The 20838-nt window shown below is 45.4% G+C and overlaps 1 protein-coding gene across 1 annotated transcript in view; it reads left to right on the top strand.

The window, feature by feature from the left end:
* Positions 1–7371, top strand: part of LOC142294876 (uncharacterized) — a 102605-nt gene extending 95234 nt beyond the window's left edge. Inside the window, exons 3-4 of the mRNA XM_075337939.1 lie at positions 1846–2845; positions 5822–7371. Coding sequence (XP_075194054.1) covers positions 1846–2845; positions 5822–5937 — 1116 coding nt within the window. The 3' untranslated portion in view covers positions 5938–7371. The remainder of the gene's footprint in view (positions 1–1845; positions 2846–5821) is intronic.
* The last annotated feature ends 13467 nt before the right edge of the window (positions 7372–20838 follow it).

Genomic DNA, 20838 nt, shown 5'->3' with positions numbered 1-20838 from the left:
AGTGAAGGCAAAAGGGCCAACAAGTGCTAAGCATCTTTGGGAACTCCTTCAAGACTGTTGGAAGACCATTTCCGGTACCTACCTCTTGAAGCTCATCAAGAGAATGCCAAGAGTGTGCAAAGCAGTAATCAAAGTAAAAGGTGGCTACTTTGAAGAACCTAGAATATAAGACATATTTTCAGTTGTTTCACACTTTTTTAAGTATTTCATTCTACATGTTTTAATTCATAGTTTTGATGCCTTCAATGTGAATCTACAATTTCTAGAGTCATGAAAATAAAGAAAACTCTTTGAATGAGAAGGTGTGTCCAAACTTTTGGTCTGTACTGATTATATATATATATATATATATATATATATATATATATATATATATATATTTTTTATTTTTTTTTTTTTTACACACATTTGGATCACTGATTTTGAACATTTTTCACTTGTTTATTATAGCAAATGTGCACATTCTTTGTTTAAATATAAAACAAAAATTGATGGTAAAAAAATGTCATGCCTTACAGTATTTTGAGTTTTTTTCTACATTTTATTCCTTTCTTGTAACTAATAGTCTTACAATTAGCACTATATAGAAATTTTGACCAACCTCTTTTAGCAATGTTCCCCATCTTGTTCTAATGTGCCCATCCTTGTCCCCTTGTAGTATTGTGCCCCATCCTAGTCCCCATCCTACAGTAATGTGCTCATCCTTGTCCCCATCCTATAGTAATGTTCCCCAGCCTTGTCCCTATCTTATCGTAATGTGCCCATCCTGTAGTAATGTGTTCTTCCTTGTCCCCATCCTATAGTAATGTGCCCATCCTATAGTAATGTGTCCATCCTTTTCTCCATCCTATAGTAATGTCCCCATATTATCGTAATGTCCCCATCCTGTTGTAATGTGTTCATCCTTGTCCCCATCTTATAGTAATGTTCCCCATCCTTGTCCCCTTGTAGCAATGTCCCTATCCTCCCTTGTAGCACTGTCCCTAGGGTACATTTCCATTAGTTACAGGATGTGGGCGCCTCCATTGTGGTGACGCGGTGGTTCACGTTATGTCACTTCCGGTATGGCGTCACCAAGATATTGGGAATATGCTGCGGCTCTCCACGTGTGTTGCGCGTGGGGGTCCTGGCCACACCCCCACGTGCTGCACGTTGTTTATGTACGCCTATTTTGGTGAAGTGATAAGTAAGTTATTGGTTTCCTGACACAGCGTCACTGCATGGGGCGTGCTTTATCCGTGTAGAGGGTCTATCTATATCCTGTGGCCTGATTGGTCAGGGTCAATACGGATAGTGATTGGATACTTACCCTTTAGAAGGTTAGCCTTTTTAATCAGAGACCACCCCCGGAAGAAGGAGTTACACCGAAACCTATGGGTCGGGGATCTGGGCTCTCATCCACCATATAGGTATGTTTGGTTGCAATGTATACTTAGTGCTTTGTTACAGGACTTTGACACTGTGTATTTTGATGCAACAGTAACAGGCATTTAATAATCAGCAGCACACTTTAATTGTATGTAACCCTGGCTTTTTAGCCCTTTATGTGCTGTGTGTTTGTCTCCAACATGTGCTACCGTATACCTATTGTGGGGTGAGGGCGCCATCTTTTGGTACTCACCATTTTGTCTCTGCAATTTTAATCCAAGATTGTTTGTCTGCTTTTAAGCTATTTTCATCAATAAAATATATAGATTTTTTACCATCTAGTCGTTGTACAGAATTTCTCTCTCTTTTGCTAAATATCAATCTGTATATGGCTTCATCCATATTTTGAATATGGCACGGGATTGTCCGTGTTTTTTGGTATTGTTTACTTATATCAACTTCTGTGTATTTTCACAGGTTTTCCCTTTACCAACTATGGATTATAAAACCAGGGATATCTCCTGGAAAACGTTATGTAGCAGAGCCTTTGATGGGAACCTGCCGGATGGCATGGGTATTGAGCAGAGGGGACGTACTGAGCTTCAGAGTAATGTGAAACGCCTGCTACACAGGCGTACAAAGGTGTGGTGGAACAGGGCCTTCCTCGAGGGATATATTTCAAAACAAATGATCCCTCGAGGTTTAAGGATGCAGGTTTTTCCTTCCTTTCCTGTGGAAGATACCACTTTTATTAATAAATGGGAGGAAATCTGTTCCACCAGTTCACTAAAATTGATGGAACTATTAGTTGGATATAATTCAAAAACCCTTGAAGAGGTAGATAAGGAGTTGGATTCGACTTATTTAGAATTAAAGACTATTTCCTCGGCTGAGGAGATTGCGGCTTTTGACGCTATGATGGCTGCTAGCTCTGAGGAATGGGAAAAAGCGATCAGAGAGACACATTCGAAAAAGATCATGAGAGATATGACGGATTATCAACAACTTAGAGTGTATAGGTGGCGCAAGTCAGTACCCCGATTTACTCGTGGGAGGTCCACATCAGTATCGACAGTTTCATCTGTGGGTGAGGCATCAGATCAATCCCTGTCCCCCATGACCACAAGGCTGGGTACCAAGAGAAAAGGGGTAATGCAATATAAAATGACTGGAAATTACACCAAGAAAGCTGCAGTGGTGGGGAAATCAGGTGATACCCCTAAGGTAATAAACCTATCTCAACACGTGTTTTCAACACTAGATAATGAAGTTCTGGCTCGGGGTCTTATGTTTTCACCAAGTTCACGATTTGACCCTTTTACAGCCGTGAAGGATCTGCATATTTTCGCCCGGGCACTGATTATGAAGAAGTGGTTCCATGATGATGACCTACAGAGGGCCTTTCCAACAGAAACTGAACAAACTGCTCTTAGGATCCTTGAGGAATTATCAGAGGAACATTCTTCCGGTGCCCTAGGTAAGATCCCTTCGCGGCTGCGGATTAAGTCAAAAAAATTTCCCCCCCTTGTCGGCTTGTCCCAATATAGACCTGTTTGTGCGGCTAGTCTCCAATGAGTTTTCTAAATTTCCTACTAACATCTACAAAGATAACCTTACGAGGGAGGAGAGGAGCTGCATTGACAGGATCAGGAGATTGGATGACATAGTAATAAAACCAGCCGACAAGGGTGGGAATATCGTGGTTTGGCCCTGTGCATTATATGAGAGGGAGGCGTATAGGCAACTTAGGGTCAGTGAGTGTTACCAGCGCCTCACCTTCAACCCCCTTAGCAAATTTAAGAAAGAACTACAATGTTTGCTGAATAATGCTGTAGACAGTGGAACCATAGAGAAGAGATTGTCTGACTCACTACTCGTATCTGAGCCGAGGGTACCGACGTTATATCTGCTGCCCAAAGTGCACAAAGACACAAATACACCCCCGGGGAGACCCATTGTGTCGGGGGTGGGTAATTTCCTTGAGCGGGTGTGTATTTACATTGACTCGTTACTTAGCCCCTAGTGGAGTCTCTTCCGTCTTAAGCTGGTGTCACACTAAGCGACAGCGACAACGACGTCGCTGTTACGTCACCATTTTCGGTGACGTAACAGCGACCTTGTAAGTCGCTGTTATGATCGCTGCTTAGCTGTCTAACACAGCAGAAGCAGCGATCATAACGTCGCTGTGCTACATGTGCAGAGAGCAGGGAGCTGCGCTTAGCGCTGGCTCCTTGCTCTCCTAGGTACAGTACACATCGGGTTAATTAACCCGATGTGTACTGCAGCTACATGTCACAGTGCAGAGAGCAGGGAGCCGCGCGCACTGCTTAGCGCTGGCTCCTTGCTCTCCTTGCTACAGTATGCATCGGGTTAATTACCCGATGCATACTGCAGCCACATGTCACAGTGCAGGAGCCGGCACTGAGCAAGAGCGGAGGCTGGTAACCAGCGTAAACATCGGGTAACCAGGGAAAGGTCTTCCCTTGGTTACCCGATGTTTACGCTGGTTACAGCTTACCGCAGCTGCCAGTGCCGGCTCCTGATCGCTTCATTTCGTCGCTCTCTCGCTGTCACACACAGCGATGTGTGTGTCACAGCGGGAGAGTGACGACCAAAAAATGAAGCTGGACATTCAGCAACGACCGGCGACCTCACAGCAGGGGCCAGGTCGTTGCTGGATGTCACACACAGCGACAGCGACGGGACGTCGCTGCAACGTCACAGAAAATGGTGACGTAGCAGCGACGTCGTTGTCGTCGTCGTTATGTGTGACACCAGCTTTATACAAGAGACACGAGCAATTTTTTGCAAAAGATAGACTCTTTACATGTGGGGAGGGGTCTCTGCTGGTCTCTTGTGATGTCGAATCGCTCTATATGAGCATTCGACATCACGACGGACTACGGGCAATTTCATACTTCTTGTCAATGACCAGCATGTCCGGGACGGAGAAGGATTTTGTCATGGATCTTGTGAACTTTGCATTAACTCATAATTTTTTTTTTTTTTTTTTGGGGGGTCCCTGTATCTACAGCTCCAGGGCACAGCAATGGGGGCGGCCTTTGCGCCCTCATATGCTAATTTATTCCTGGGGCTGTGGGAGAGGGACCTTCTCCTGTCAGATGTGATGTCATCGGTGGACCGCATTCCCTTTTGGACGCGGTACATCGATGACATCTTTTTCATCTGGCAGGGGAGTGCCCAGGACCTTAATTTATTTATTCAGAGTTTGAATACCAATGAGATCAATATACGATTGACTCATAGATTCAGTGACACATCCCTCGAATTCCTGGACGTGCTGGTCAAACGGGACTCATCGGGCCAGTTGCAGACTGACCTATATCGTAAAGATACATCTGTTAACTCAGTCTTATATGCCACCTCAGCTCATCCTGCCCATGTGATACGGGCAGTTCCTGTGGGGCAGTTTCTTCGGTTGCGAAGGATATGCTCCTCAGATACGTCCTTTGAATCCAGAGCTCTTGAACTTAAACAAAGATTTCGTGATCGTGGGTATAGTAATAAATCGATTAAAAAGGCCTATAATAGAGCCATAAATTTACCACGTGTGGAGCTATTATTTGGCGGCCAGATGAGGAAGACATCTAATAATGTAAGAATGATTACCAAATATCATTCCCAGTGGGGTCGGATGATGGATGTTATGTCCCGTTTTTGGTCTATTCTTACTATTGATCCCATTCTGCAGAGCTATCTGCCTGAAAGACCGTCAGTCGCGGCCCGTAAAGCCAGGAACTTTAAGGACATATTAACATCAAGTCATTATGATAAAAGGGATAATGCCGTTCTTCCATTTCTGTCCCTATCTTCTCTACCCTTGAGGTCCAGATTTACTGTTCACCCTGTGGGTCGTGTATTGCATGCCCCAATATTGAAACAGCAACTGATTTTGCCTCGTCAGACGGGAAAGTTTTCCCAATTAAGAAGAAAATTAACTGCCTATCCAAGGCCATAGTGTATTATGCCAGCTGTCCGTGTCCACTCATATATGTCGGCCTTACCACACGAGCCCTTAAGGTGCGTGTGAGAGAACACGTTCGTGACATTCAGGCCGCCATGGATGATGTGGACATTGAAGGCCTTAAGACTATACCGAGGCATTTTAAGAAACACCATAACTGTAACCATACTTTATTGAAGGTACGAGGTATAGATCAGGTTGTGACTGGGGTTAGAGGCGGCAATATTAGCTGACTCCTTGCACAACGCGAAACAGAGTGGATATGGACATTGAAAACTTTACAGCCTGATGGACTGAATGAGTATTTAAGTTTTGTGTCCTTTTTAGAATAAAGTCTTTTTGATAGCAGCCCCTTTTCCTCTTTTTCTGGGTTTAAGATGATGTGTGGGATTATAGTCTGCGTCCCTGATGTTCTGCTCTAATTTGGTCTTATATTTACTTGTGTTTTATTTATTTTTTACTTTTCAGTTCCTCTCCTATCCGTATTGTGTTTTGACCTTGTGTACCCTCTATATATGGAGTTGGAGAAGCATATTATCCATCTGGGCCTCTACGACAAACTTGTGGAACCTCTGTCGACGTGATCATCGTGGAACGATTTATATATACTGTACTGGTTATTGGGTTATGTGGGGAATGAGTGCTGATGTATATGATAACATTTATAGGGCCTTCAGGTGTATTGATAATAAAATATGCTTGCCAATACATGAGATCTTCTATTGCCCCCTCATCTCCGCGATGCCGGTGCGCGCATGCGCTTGCCTGGGGACCCGGCGCCGCCGTGTGCGCGTCCGCCTTGTCCACCGCCCTGGCGACTTTGTCCCCATGGTTGTGGCTTGGGCGCGCTCGTGGCGGCGCGGGTCCTGTCGGTCATGCGTGTGTGCGCCGCAGTGGCTTTTGCGGTTGTATGATGTGGTTTTGTTGGATATATTTGGGCTCTGTTACATTTTTGCCACTCCCCTCAAATCTTTATTGTTATATTATACTTACACCTGATAGGTGCACTGATACTACAGTCTGTGACGTGTAATGATGTGTGGGCGCCTATTGGTGACCATCCTGTCACTCTGACGTTCACCTAAACATATTGGTTTACGTCACTGTTGTGGGGTATGTACGCACACGTGGGCACTGAGGGTACGCCTCTATGAGTCACGTGATGTGGGCGCATCCATTGCAGTGACGCGGTGGTTTACGTCGTGCTGTATCTAACCCTGATAGGTGCACTGACACTACAGTCCGTGACGTATAATGATGTGTGGGCACCCATCAGTGACGATCCTGTCACTATGACACTCACCTAAACATTTTGGTTTGCGTCACTGTTATTGGGTGTGCACGCGCATGCGGACACTGAGGGTACATTTCCATTAGTTACAGGATGTGGGCGCCTCCATTGCGGTGACGCGGAGGTTCACGTTATGTCACTTCCGGTATGGCGTCACCAAGCTATTGGGAATATGCTGCGGCTCTCCACGTGTGTTGCGCGTGGGGGTCCTGGCCACACCCCCACATGCTGCACGTTGTTTATGTCCGCCTATTTTGGTGAAGTGATAAGTACGTTATTGGTTTCCTGACACAGCGTCACTGCATGGGGCGTGCTTTATCCGTGTAGAGGGTCTATCTATATCCTGTGGCCTGATTGGTCAGGGTCAATACGGATAGTGATTGGATACTTACCCTTTATAAGGTTAGCCTTTTTAATCAGAGACCACCCCCGGAAGAAGGAGTTACACCGAAACCTTTGGGTCGGGGATCTGGGCTCTCATCCACCATATAGGTATGTTTGGTTGCAATGTATACTTAGTGCTTTGTTACAGGACTTTGACACTGTGTATTTTGATGCAACAGTAACAGGCATTTAATAATCAGCAGCACACTTTAATTGTATGTAACCCTGGCTTTTTAGCCCTTTATGTGCTGTGTGTTTGTCTCCAACATGTGCTACCGTATACCTATTGTGGGGTGAGGGCGCCATCTTTTGGTACTCACCATTTTGTCTCTGCAATTTTAATCCAAGATTGTTTGTCTGCTTTTAAGCTATTTTCATCAATAAAATATATATATTTTTTACCATCTAGTTGTTGTACAGAATTTCTCTCTCTTTTGCTAAATATCAATCTGTATATGGCTTCATCCATATTTTGAATATGGCACGGGATTGTCCGTGTTTTTTGGTATTGTTTACTTAATGTCCCTATCCTGTAGTACTGTCCCATCCTATAGGAGTGTCCCCATTCTATAGTAATGTGCCCATCCTATAGTAATATGCCAACCCTGTCCCCATCCTATAGTAGTAATGTGCCCACCTTGTCCCCATCCTATAGTAATGTGCCCACCTTGTCCCCATCCTATAGTAATGTGCCCAACTTGTCCCCATCCTATAGTAATGTGCCTACCTTGTCCCCATCCTATAGTAATGTGCCCACCTTGTCCACATTCTATAGTAATGTCCCCAGCCTTGTCCACATTTTATAGTAATGTCCCATCCAATAGTATTGTGCCCATCCTTGTAATGTCCCCATTCTTTAGTAATATCCCCAGCCTTGTCCCCATCCTATAATAATGTGCCCACCTTGTCCCCATCCTATCGTAATGTCCCCATCCTTGTAGTGTCCCCATCATAATGTCCCAATCCTATAGTAATGTCCCCAGCCTTATCCCCATCCTATAGCAATGTGTCCATCCTGTAGTAATGGGTGGAGGGGGCAGTGGCGGCGGCGGTGGCTGAAAGGGGGCAGATGCTATGACTTACCGATCGATCTCTTCAGCTTCCACAGACGACGGAGTGAAGCTGAAGGGAGCGGTCTCCGGCCCCAGATCCACAGTGATTGGAGAGACCGGCCTCGTGACCGATCTCTCCAATCAGAGCTGGGGGTGGGTGAAACTGAGGTCACCCAGCTTCAGCCAATGATCAGTGCTACAGCTGCACTGATCATGGCTGGATTTCAATCGTTAAGCCATTTTCAATGGTTGAAACATTACAGTGGCTGTGATTGGCTGAGCGGCGTTCGTCAGCCAATCACAGCCTCCGTAGGTCTGGGGAGGAGACACCACCCCTCCTGAGGTCAGGCAGAAGTCCCCTCCTCCCCAAATTTAAGGTACTTGCAAAGCGATCGCAGCCACCAGGGCTCCGGGGCCACAATCTCGCCTTGATGTACTGGGTACGTCATGGGTCCTTAAGTACCAGGGAGCCATGACGTACCCAGTACATCATAGGTTGCTAAGGAGTTAATGTGCCGTCCTTCACATACACACAAAAAAAAAAACAAATAAAAACAAAACACCAACTGATTGTTTTGCCGGCGCTGCGCGCACAGAGTCAAGCTAAATGGCCTCTGAGAGCGCAGCGCCGGCAAAATAATCAATCATCTGACATGAAGCGCAGTCATCGGGGGCATGGGCCTGGGGGCCACACGAAGCAGTCTGAGGGGCCGCGTGTTTGAGACCTCTGGTGTAGAGCCTGGCTAGGATAAAGATTAATTAATAATGTATATATATGTCCCCAGTAACTTTTATGCCCCCTCTGGCTCCTCAGTAACTTGTATGGGCCGCCCAGTAACATATATGCTGTTTATTACGTTAATAATTTATTGTATTTTTTTTATCCGGGGTGGGGGGGGGGCATTCAGACTTTCGCTATGGGGCCCCATGATTTCTATGTACGCCTCTGCTTGAACCCCCAGGTGCTTTACAGGATTTGATAACGTTGAGCCGTTAAAGCCACAAAAATGTTGCTTCAACCCCCAAATTTTCATTTTCATAAGGGTAACAGATGAAAATGGTTCACGAAATTTCTCCTGAGTTTGTCAATACCCCATATATGGTCCAAAATTACTTTTGAAGCATAGTGCAAAACAAAGAAGGGAAGGACCAGCATATTTGGGCTCAGATTTAGTTGGAATGGTTTGGGGTGCCATGTCACATTGGCAGAGTCCCTGAGGTGCTAGAACAGCAGAAACTCCCCACAAGTCATCCCATTTTGGAGAGTGCACCCCTCAATAAATTTATCTAGGGGTGCAGTGAGCATATTGGCACCACATGTGTGTCACAAAATGTTATATTATTGGGTGGGAAAGAAAAAAATAATTAAATTTTTACCACTAAAATGTTGTTTTAACCAAAGATTTCCAATTTTTACAAGTGGAATGGATAAAAATGGCTGCATAATGTGTAACACAATTTCTCCTGAACATGGCAAGCGACTGTGCTGTACTGTTTGGCTACAGCGCAGGGCTCAAGAGGGAAGGCGCACCATCTGACTTGTGGAGCACAGAGTTTCCAAGAATATTTTGTAGACTTGATTTCCAGAGCTCCTAAGTGCCACAACAGCAGAAGCCCTCTCAAGTGACCAAATATTGGAAATTAAACCTGTCTGGCAGTTCATCTATGGGTGTAATAACGATTTGGTTTCTGGAAAACACCCATGAAGTCAAATGCAGTGAATGTTGCAGAATTAAAAACTGCAAACAAGCCCTTGTAATGCCCAGTACATTGAAGCTTTTGAATATTGTGCCCTGCTCATTCTTCTGGAGACACACACCCAGTAAATTAAGTGGTTCTACTTATTACAACATTGCCAAACATGAGGATGTTAATTATGCTTTAGACACATTGTGGTGCTCAGAAAGGAGGGCTGCATTTGGATTTTGGAGAGCAGATTTTACTGGACTTCTTTTTGGGAGGACCCATAGCGCTTTTCCAGAGCCTTTGTGCTACCAGTAATGTTGAAGCTCCCTATATTTCTGTTAACAGTTGGTAGTCCTAAGTGGGGAAGGTTTTTTTGAATGTTGAGTTGTTATTTGTGGCAATTAAGGGTGCTGAACATTTTGGATTAGTTCATGTTTATCCTGTGCTTTATGTTGAACACTTAGATTAGAGTTTCCATTTAAATGTCTGAAATACGTAATTCAGGTGAAACCCCATATGGATCCATTCACAATAATGAAAGTTATTTCGGACACCGTTGGCCTCTTTTCAACAGTGTTGATTGCACTTTTGTACACGCCTAAAAAGATGCCTAAAATGATGGACACCAAAGGATCACAGGTCAGATTGGAGTTCAAAGTCACTCCCTCTGCCTCATTACAGTGAATTTTCCATTGGGAATTTTCTCTGAATCACATTTTTCAATGATTTACACATAATCCCTGGTGTAAGTATTTAGTGTACAGTTCAAGATAAATGTGAGCCGCGCCTTACTGCAATCTTTGGAAGGCAGAATACACAAGTCATCAGCAGTTGAAGAATTGGCCTCTGAGATCATGCTCCTGGCATGATCTCAAAGGCTTTCCGTAGTTCGATGATCCAGAGGTCGTCATGATGACTATGGGTCACCATGGCAACGATCCGGCCCTTGCGATAATATCCCAGTCCCCTAAATTCTGCAATTGATATTGATCACAGCATTTTGGGGGGTTAAACGGAATTTGTCAGCTAGTTTTTGCTACCTCATCTGAGAGTCCCAGTCAAATAGGATTTACCAAGTCATGAAGGAGTTAAAGGGTAAACATCATTTTAATTTTTATTTAATAAATCAATAATACACATGAAAATAAGCAAATTTAAAATATATCTTATGAGAAAAATGTGCTTCTTTCTCTGGCAGAATTGATCAGTCATCGTCAAAATTCTCAATTCTGAGGTAACATTTGCATTTAGTGAAGACTTTCCCATTACTGAAAGGAGATGGCAGTTGTTAATGAAATTCTATGATGACGGGAGAAGGGTGTAGCCAGTGGCAGAGGCAAGGGCTTGAAGCAGAGGGAGGAGCTAGAGGCAGAGCTCCACCCACTCCTCCTTTTTTTATATATATATATATATATATATATACAGTCAGGTCCAGAAATATTTGGACAGTGACACAAGTTTTGTTATTTTAGCTGTTTACAAAAACATGTTCAGAAATACAATTATATATATAATATGGGCTGAAAGTGCACACTCCCAGCTGCAATATGAGAGTTTTCACATCCAAATCGGAGAAATGGTTTAGGAATCATAGCTCTGTAATGCATAGCCTCCTCTTTTTCAAGGGACCAAAAGTAATTGGACAAGGGACTCTAAGGGCTGCAATTAACTCTGAAGGCGTCTCCCTCGTTAACCTGTAATCAATGAAGTAGTTAAAAGGTCTGGGGTTGATTACAGGTGTGTGGTTTTGCATTTGGAAGCTGTTGCTGTGACCAGACAACATGCGGTCTAAGGAACTCTCAATTGAGGTGAAGCAGAACATCCTGAGGCTGAAAAAAAAGAAAAAATCCATCAGAGAGATAGCAGACATGCTTGGAGTAGCAAAATCAACAGTCGGGTACATTCTGAGAAAAAAGGAATTGACTGGTGAGCTTGGGAACTCAAGAAGGCCTGGGCGTCCACGGATGACAACAGTGGTGGATGATCGCCGCATACTTTCTTTGGTGAAGAAGAACCCGTTCACAACATCAACTGAAGTCCAGAACACTCTCAGTGAAGTAGGTGTATCTGTCTCTAAGTCAACAGTAAAGAGAAGACTCCATGAAAGTAAATACAAAGGGTTCACATCTAGATGCAAACCATTCATCAATTCCAAAAATAGACAGGCCAGAGTTAAATTTGCTGAAAAACACCTCATGAAACCAGCTCAGTTCTGGAAAAGTATTCTATGGACAGATGAGACAAAGATCAACCTGTACCAGAATGATGGGAAGAAAAAAGTTTGGAGAAGAAAGGGAACGGCACATGATCCAAGGCACACCACATCATGTTTTACATGGTGGAGGCAACGTGATGGCATGGGCATGCATGGCTTTCAATGGCACTGGGTCACTTGTGTTTATTGATGACATAACAGCAGACAAGAGTAGCTGGATGAATTCTGAAGTGTACCGGGATATACTTTCAGCCCAGATTCAGCCAAATGCCGCAAAGATGATCGGACGGCGCTTCATAGTACAGATGGACAATGACCCCAAGCATACAGCCAAAGCTACCCAGGAGTTCATGAGTGCAAAAAAGTGGAACATTCTGCAATGGCCAAGTCAATAACCAGATCTTAACCCAATTGAGCATGCATTTCACTTGCTCAAATCCAGACTTAAGACGGAAAGACCCACAAACAAGCAAGACCTGAAGGCTGCGGCTGTAAAGGCCTGGCAAAGCATTAAGAAGGAGGAAACCCAGCGTTTGGTGATGTCCATGGGTTCCAGACTTAAGGCAGTGATTGCCTCCAAAGGATTCGCAACAAAATATTGAAAATAAAAATATTTTGTTTGGGTTTGGTTTATTTGTCCAATTACTTTTGACCTCCTAAAATGTGGAGTGTTTGTAAAGAAATGTGTACAATTCCTACAATTTCTATCAGATATTTTTGTTCAAACCTTCAAATTAAACGTTACAATCTGTACTTGAATTCTGTTGTAGAGGTTTCATTTCAAATCCAATGTGGTGGCATGCAGAGCCCAACTCGCGAAAATTGTGTCACTGTCCAAATATTTCTGGACCTAACTATATATATATATATATATATATATATAAAATCTCATCAGTAACAACTCGCATCTGTATTCAGTGAAGACTTTCCTATTACCTCAGAATTGAGAATTTTGATAATGTAATGATTCATCAATTCTGTCAGAGAAAGAAGCAAGTTTGCCTGATAAGATTTATTACAAAATTGCTTAATTACATGCGTACTATTGATTTATGGAATAAAAATGTAATTGACGGTTACACTTTAAGTTGTCTTTCTTTGTTATTTTTCCTTTACAATTTTGCTTATCCAGATATTTTATGCATATTCATGAAATGGAACTTTCACCAGATATTACATTACTTTGGTGCATCTAACTCCCATAATGTAATATTTTTGCACATTTTCAATTTGGCACATTTTTGTGGTTTTTAAAAGAATTTGTCTCTTTTTGGGCTAAAAAGTTGCCAAACAAACAGTTAAAAATAAAAATTAATAGCATTTTTTATTTTGTGCCAATTTCATGAACCAACTGAGTCATTTTGAAGAATTTGGCTGAAAAATGTCAGTGAATACCACAAGACTAGAAAAGTGACTTAATAAATTGGCAATTAGGAATCTGCCCTGTTGCCCTTTTATATATACGGTATTTGGTTTTGTAAAACATCTGGCTGCAGTTATCCATCACTTTAACCCTTTACTGCCAAAGCCTGTTTTTACCTTCCTGACCAGACCAAATTCTTCAGTTCTGATTAGTGTCACTTATGCGATAATAATTCTGGAATGCTTCAACATTTCCCAGTGATTCTGTGATTGTTTTTTCATGACTACTGTACTTTGTGTTTAATGGTAAATTTAGGTTGATATGATTTGCATTTACTTATAAATAAAATTGAAATTTCATGACAACTTAGAAAAATTTGCAATTTTTGAACTTTGACGTTTTATGCCCTTTGTTGTTGCAGTGATCAAGCCACGTTTTGCAGGTGAATGATGTCACAACGGAAGAATAAAAGAGCTCAACAAACAGGTGTAGAACCCAGCAAAATACCCACTTGTTAGTGGGTCAAGCCAATTTAATTATACCTTTTCCTACAAGGTGTAACTTCTCAAAGCATTATCATGATTGGTTAACATACATTCAAACAATGGCTTTCTGATTTAGTTAGTCAAATAATACTTCTGAATGCTTGACTCACGACCCATCTCCTGGTTGGTTAAACCAAAAATCTATCTCCCTTGATAGGTCAATACTGAAGTTTTCTTTTCACTGGTTGATTCCGAACTCATACTTAACATAATACATATTGCTACTCAGTAATTGTTGACACGTACACGGTTACTAGCATTTATTGTTTAAGTGAGTCAGTTAATTTTAACTATATGAAAGAGGAAAGAGGAAGCGCTGTGAAGGACCCTAGTAAATTGGACCCTAGCAAAAATGACAAGGGCGCTCACCTGGGGGGGTAGCACACCCTTGTACAATGAATTGTGAAACAAAGTAGGACAATAACCAGCCAGATGCTGACAATTCCTCTGTCTGTGTTTCTGTTGGCGTGTCCTTTAGAAGGTCATGTGACTGGTGGATCAACCTGATGAAGATAGCGTGCCTATTGAAATGTCGCGTTGTGGTTTATGCTCAATAAAGGCTTTTAAAAGATAGAAAAAAATCTCCTTTTTGGCACACCGCCAGACCGTTTGTTCTTTTCCGCCTTCTATCCAGTTAATTTCAACTGGCAGTCAAGCACCATCTTTGTGTTTCTGCACTGAGAAATTAGAAACACAAAAAGTATAGACTTGATCTAGGGTCTCTAAAATGGCTTATTTGGGAAAGCTGCAGACTCTTTCATCAGCTTAAAACAGATATTTATTAATTATTATTAGCGGAATAACTAACATTTACCACATGTCTACTTATCAGTATCATTTTTTAATTTCATTTTTTTTATTGGAAATGTAGAAGGTTTAAAAATGTAGCAGTAGGGGGTGTGGCTTGACATGGCCGAGTGAGGACGTGCACCATTCCAGCTCCACAGCACTTCCAGCACAATCCACCGGCATCAGACTATTAGGATGGGCAAAACTGGCATCAAGCGATCCAGGGCACGCTCCTCTACCCGCCCGGGGCCACAGAGGAGCGACAACATCATTCCCCTATCTGTCAGGAGCGAGGAGCCTGTCAGCCGAGGCTCCCATGCGGCCTGCTCAGTAGACGGAGCCGGGGGACGCGGCTGATATCCATGCGGCGGGGGAGACAGGAACCTGCCACCATCCGGAGCCAGCCGAGGCCACCGAGGAGAGGGGTGAGTGCCGGGATGCACCGGGAGAAGCCCTGATCCCAGACCCTGGGGGACGCCACGCAGGGGAACCACCATCACAAGATGGCCGACGGAGCCAGCAGTAGGCCGCACTGCCAGAGGGATCCCAGCAGGGAGAAGCACCGGGCGGCTCCTGTGGGGGGGAGGGAGACCCACGCAAAGTGCTGCTTACCCAGGCAGCTCCTATGTGTGACCATATCTCCGCTGGGTCACAGTGTGGAGGAAGCATTGGAGGGATAAGTGAGGCCTATATAAATGCAGAAGAGGGTACACAAGTTGGCAAAAGTCTCCCCTCCCCCCAGCCCACAGAGGACACAGAGGCACCAGCGTGGGCACTACTGAAGGGGACCCCCACCTCCAGCAACTCACCTCAGTGGTCGTCGGGCTCTTCCTGGGCAGGCAGCCCCCCCCCAGGGCCCACATATGCTACCAGAAACGCTGCACTATCTTGCTTCGCTGGGCCCTAACCCACACCAGCCTGCTCCCCAGCAAACAGCGCTTGTATCCTTGAGGGAGGGACCCCACATGTCCAGTGCACCACAATGGACTTTCTATACAAATCCGTGTGGCCCTTACCAGATGGGACCCCCCCCTGGCCCCTCCAATGGCCCCAGTGGGAGATGATAGGCCGGCCTTTTTGGCGGATCTCCGCACGCTTCTTCAGTCGATACCTACTAAAAATGATATAATGGCCTTGGCAAACCAGGTGGTGGCGGAGTGCAAGCAGGAATTCGCACAATTCCGATCAGACCTTTCGTCTCTCGCCTCCAGAGTGGATGATCTCTCTTCCGCCCAAGATTCTAATACTGCTTCCATACAAGTGCTGCAAACCAAATTACAAGACCAATCCAAGCAATTGTTTTCTTTACAACAAAATATTGATGACCTAGAAAATCGAAACAGAAGAAATAATCTCCGTGTAAGGGGCTTGCCCGAATCCATCACTCCAGCGGACATTCCCTCAGTTTTGATCTCCATTTTCAACAACCTTCTCAAGCGTCCACCGGGAACCAGAATCGACATTGTGTGCCGCGTCCACTTCTATGGACTTAAAGAAGCCATCCTGCAGGCGGCCAGAAAGAAATCCAGCCTTACCCATAATGGGAAGCCGATAAGGATCTTACCGGACTTATCCAGACATACCCTGGCCCAAAGAGCGGCCCTTAAACCTCTGCTGGACTCCCTGAAAGAGAGGGGGATCCAGTTCCGGTGGGGCTTTCCCTTTTCCTTGTCGGTCCGCAGAGGTTTTATAAATCATGTCCTGCGTTCCCCGGAGGACTTGCCAGCATTTTTGTCCAGACTGGACTTGCCAACTATGACTCTCCCCCTCTGGCCCGACACTCTGCTTCATCCCTGGCACCCGGGGAGGAGCTCTGGGCCACCCAAGAATCCAACAGCCCGTGTACAGTCGACGGGCCTGCCGCAGAGGGTGGCCCGGCCTGGAGAGAGAAGGCACCCGTGCCCGGGTCCCCAGAGGTCACGAGACCAGACCTGAGCGGACTACTCGTGTCCAACAGAAGGGTGACTGGTGTCTTGGGTTCCTCCTAGTGAGCCCAACCGCCCTACACCTGGGAGGATGATTATAGGGAGGGGGACGACCTGAGACCCCCTATGCAGCCCTTGATCGATTAAGGTTCCCTCTCTTAGGTTATTTGCCCAGACGTTCAAGTATTCATTGCCTACTCGGATGCCGGTGTTTCATATAGTATCATCCGTTTAATAGTGCTTACTGGTTTTTTCCTTTACAGGAGCTGTTCTCATGCTATGCCTTGCCATTTACTCCCCCACATAGGTCGGGAACCTCTGCCCTGCCGGTTTGTGTTGGGCATGCTCCCATGGTGCGCAATTGAGCGCCTTGAGTTAAGCGCAGAGACTGTCCCTCTGCTTGTTTGTGTGTTCTCTGTTTTCTCATCTCTTGTTTCTTTTCTGCCTTCTCTTTCCTCTGCTCGCTCTAGCCACGGGCACCCTCCGTTGAGGTCGCAACCCGGTTTAAATACGAGTGCAGAACCCCGATTACGTCACAAATGGCAAATTTGAACATCGCCTCTTTCAACGTGAAAGGTTTCAACAAGCCGGAGAAAAGGGCACAGATTCTGTACCACCTCCACAAACATAAGATACACATAGCTTGTTTTCAGGAGACCCACTTTAAGACCAACCATTCCCCTAAGATTAAAAACAAATATTACCCTACTTGGTTTTTCGCCAATAATCCAGAGTCACGTTCAAAGGGGGTGGCAATTGCAGTGCATAGATCGCTACCCCATCAAATCCTGGACCTCAAAAGAGATGAGGGTGCCCGCTACATTATCCTGTCATTGTCCCTGGGTGACCATATTTTCACGGTAATTAACGCATACGCCCCTAACCAAAATCAGGACCTGTTTGTTACCGGTCTGATGGATACCGCCCTGACTTTGGTGAGAGGTACGGTACTTTTGTGTGGGGATTTGAATGTGACACTGGACCCGGCGCTAGATAATTCTAAGGGTAAATCCAGTCTCTCCTATACATTTATCAAGCGGATTAAGAGGTCATTACTACATTTACAATTGTTCGATGCGTGGCGAATACAACACCCCTCAGAGAGGGACTACAGTTTTTATTCACACCCGCAGGATTCTTACAGCCGCCTGGACTACATCTTGGTTCAGCATGTTGCGCTGTACTGGCTCTCATTCATGGGGATCGGAAACATCCTGTGGTCAGATCATGCCCCGGTGTTTTGCTCCATACGTGTCCCCTCCTTGTCGAGGACGTTGGGGTCGTGGCGCCTGAACGAATCCTTGCTCCTGGACGAGCCCTGTGCCTCAGATATACGTGCTTCTATTTCCAATTTTAGGGTGGATCACATGTCGGACACTACGGCACCCTCTTTCAAGTGGGAGGCCCTTAAGTGCGTCCTACGGGGAGTATTAATTAAACATGGTGCGAGGATTAAAAGACTGAGAGCCCAGGCTATAAGAGAAGCCCTACAGAAGGTCACAAACTTAGAACTCCTTCACAAGCGGGCACTGAGTGCTCCCACTTTGAGGGCGCTTCTGGGGGCGCGACTGGAGGTTAAGAAATTGATGGACTCAGCATACAGCCATATTATCCAACTAGGTAAAAGTCGATTTTATGAATTCGGGGACAAACCAGGTAGAATGTTAGCCAATGCGATACGGGCCAAAAAAGCGACATCTCTTATTTCCTGTGTTAAAAATTCCCTGGATAAGTTGGTGCATACTACACCCGATATCGCTGTTGCCTTCCACAACTATTATTCTAAGCTATATAACCTGACCCCACCTCCGGTAGTCCCCGGTGAGGAAAGGCACTCACCCCCTCCCCGTTTAAAAAACTGGCTAGAACCATAATTGCTGATTTAGAGGCCCCGTTTGGATTGGAGGAACTTCTGCAAGTCATCCGGGACACACCTGCAAATAAGAGCCCAGGCCCAGATGGCCTGACAGCCAAATTTTATAAAGCCTTTCCGGAACTTCTCGCCCCTCTAATGCTGGAATCCTTTAACTCTATTTTGGAGGTTGTATCCTTTCCGGCTGATTCCACGTTAGCACACATTACGGTCACCCCTAAGACAGGGAAGGATCCGAACACATGTGGGAACTACAGGCCGATTTCCCTACTCAATGTGGACCTCAAATTGTATGCCAAACTTATTGCTAACAGATTGAATCCCCTCCTGCCGGACTTGATACACCCGGACCAGGTGAGCTTTGTCCCTGGAAGAGAAGCCAGGGACAACACCCTGAAAACCCTGGACATCATCCATTATGCTCCTATTAAGAAAATGCCACTCATGGTACTGTCACTGGATGCCGAAAAGGCTTTCGACAGAATATCATGGGACTCGCTCTTGCAAACCTTGCACCACTTGGAGTTGGGCCCCAACATCACTTCTAAAATATTGGCACTCTATCGTTCCCCGTCAGCACGTATAAAAATTAATGGTACTCTGTCCGCCCCCTTTATTATACGCAATGGGACTCGACAGGGATGACCCCTGTCCCCCTTATTATACATTCTGGTCATGGAGCATCTGATGGCGGCTCTTCGGACCAGCCCGGACATTCGGGGAATTAAAATAACGAATAGTGAATACAAATGTTCGGCATTCGCCGATGATCTTCTGATTTATCTCTCCAACCCTTTGGTTGGACTCCCGGTGTTGATGTCCGAGCTGGAGCGATTTGGGAAGTGGTCCGGTTTCAAAATTAATCTTGACAAATCAGAGGCTCTGAATGTGACCCTACCCCAGAGTCAGGTTTCTTCGCTGCGGTCCGGTTTTCCCTTCAGATGGCCCTGTGGCAACAGTATTGGTTACCTGGGTATTAGTATTCCGTCTGACCTCTCCAGGCTGTTCTCCCTTAATTTCCAACAATTTGCTATTAGGCTGGAGAAGGATCTTGCGGCGTGGCATCGGGGGGTCTTGTCTTGGTTTGGCAGGGTTGGTGCACTTAAGATGACTGTACTTCCTAGACTACTATATCTTCTGCAGACGGTGCCCGTTCATGTCCCTGCATCGTTCTGGCGCCAAGTTCAGCAATTATTCATCCAATTTATATGGTCCAAGGGCCGTCCTAGAATTCGGGGAGCGGTTATGTCCCGCCCGAAGGATGCGGGTGGCCTGGGGCTACCGGACTGTAGGAGGTACCATCTAGCGGCAGCCCATGCGAGGGTTCTTGACCTGTTGCATGGCAGAGGTTCCAAGTTATGGGTAAACATTGCTCACGATGCATGCACCTTGTCAGTACCAACCCTGCCTTGGACCTGGCCCTTTTTGAACAAGAACAAACTCATGGTGGATTATAGTGTGAGGCAGACCTTGCAAACCCTGCATGCTCCCGGGGGGAAAAATACTCTGATCCAGCCACTAGGCCCATTGATGCCAATAACCGATAACCCGAAGTTCCCTCCTGGTGCGTCTAATGCCCTTTTCCTGGGCGGTACCAGACAGGCCCCACTGCACGTGCTTCACGTGGCACCCCAGGGGACGGTTCTCCCACTCACTCTGGTCTTGGGGGACTGCCCGCTGAGGCCACGCTATCATTTTGAATATGCACAGCTTCAGCACTTCCTTTCATCTGCTAGTCAGTCACATGAGCCCACACAACCTATGTCACACTTTGAAAATCTATGTACCTCGGGTCCCAGCCCCAGACACGCTATTTCGGGCATTTATAAGTTACTGACCATCAATGATTTGGTCCACCTTCCTCCCTTTTGCAGAGCTAGGGAGAATGAGCTTGGACAAGAGTTCTCTAGAGAACAATGGGACCGCTGCTTCCATCTATCTCACAAGTCAGCAACTGCCACCAGGTCCCAGGAGACAAGTTCTAAAGTTGTCTCAAGGTGGTATAGGGTACCCTCCTTGCTCCGCAGGTGGTGCCCGGGGGTCCCAGATGTGTGTTGGCGTTGCGGACGGCAGGGGGGTACCATGACCCATATATGGTAGTCATGTACGGTCCTGGCTGCCTTTTGGGACAGTGTCTTGAGAGCGACTCAGGAGATCTCGGGGGTGGCGGTGCCCAGACGACCCGAGGCCGTTCTCCTATATATGTTCTCGCAGCCAAAAAAAAAATATATAAACAATCGCTACTCAGGCATCTCCTTCAGGCAGCCAAGACTGTTATACCTCGCCACTGGAAGACCACCGAGTCACCTGTGTAGGAATGGATAAGTGAGGTGGACATAATCTACCGGATGGAAAGAATTCT

Source organism: Anomaloglossus baeobatrachus, chromosome 1 (assembly GCF_048569485.1).
Source record: "Anomaloglossus baeobatrachus isolate aAnoBae1 chromosome 1, aAnoBae1.hap1, whole genome shotgun sequence".
Taxonomy (NCBI): Eukaryota; Metazoa; Chordata; class Amphibia; order Anura; family Aromobatidae; genus Anomaloglossus; species Anomaloglossus baeobatrachus.
Note: the sequence above shows the minus strand (reverse complement) of the source record. Positions and strands in the feature narration are given on the sequence as shown.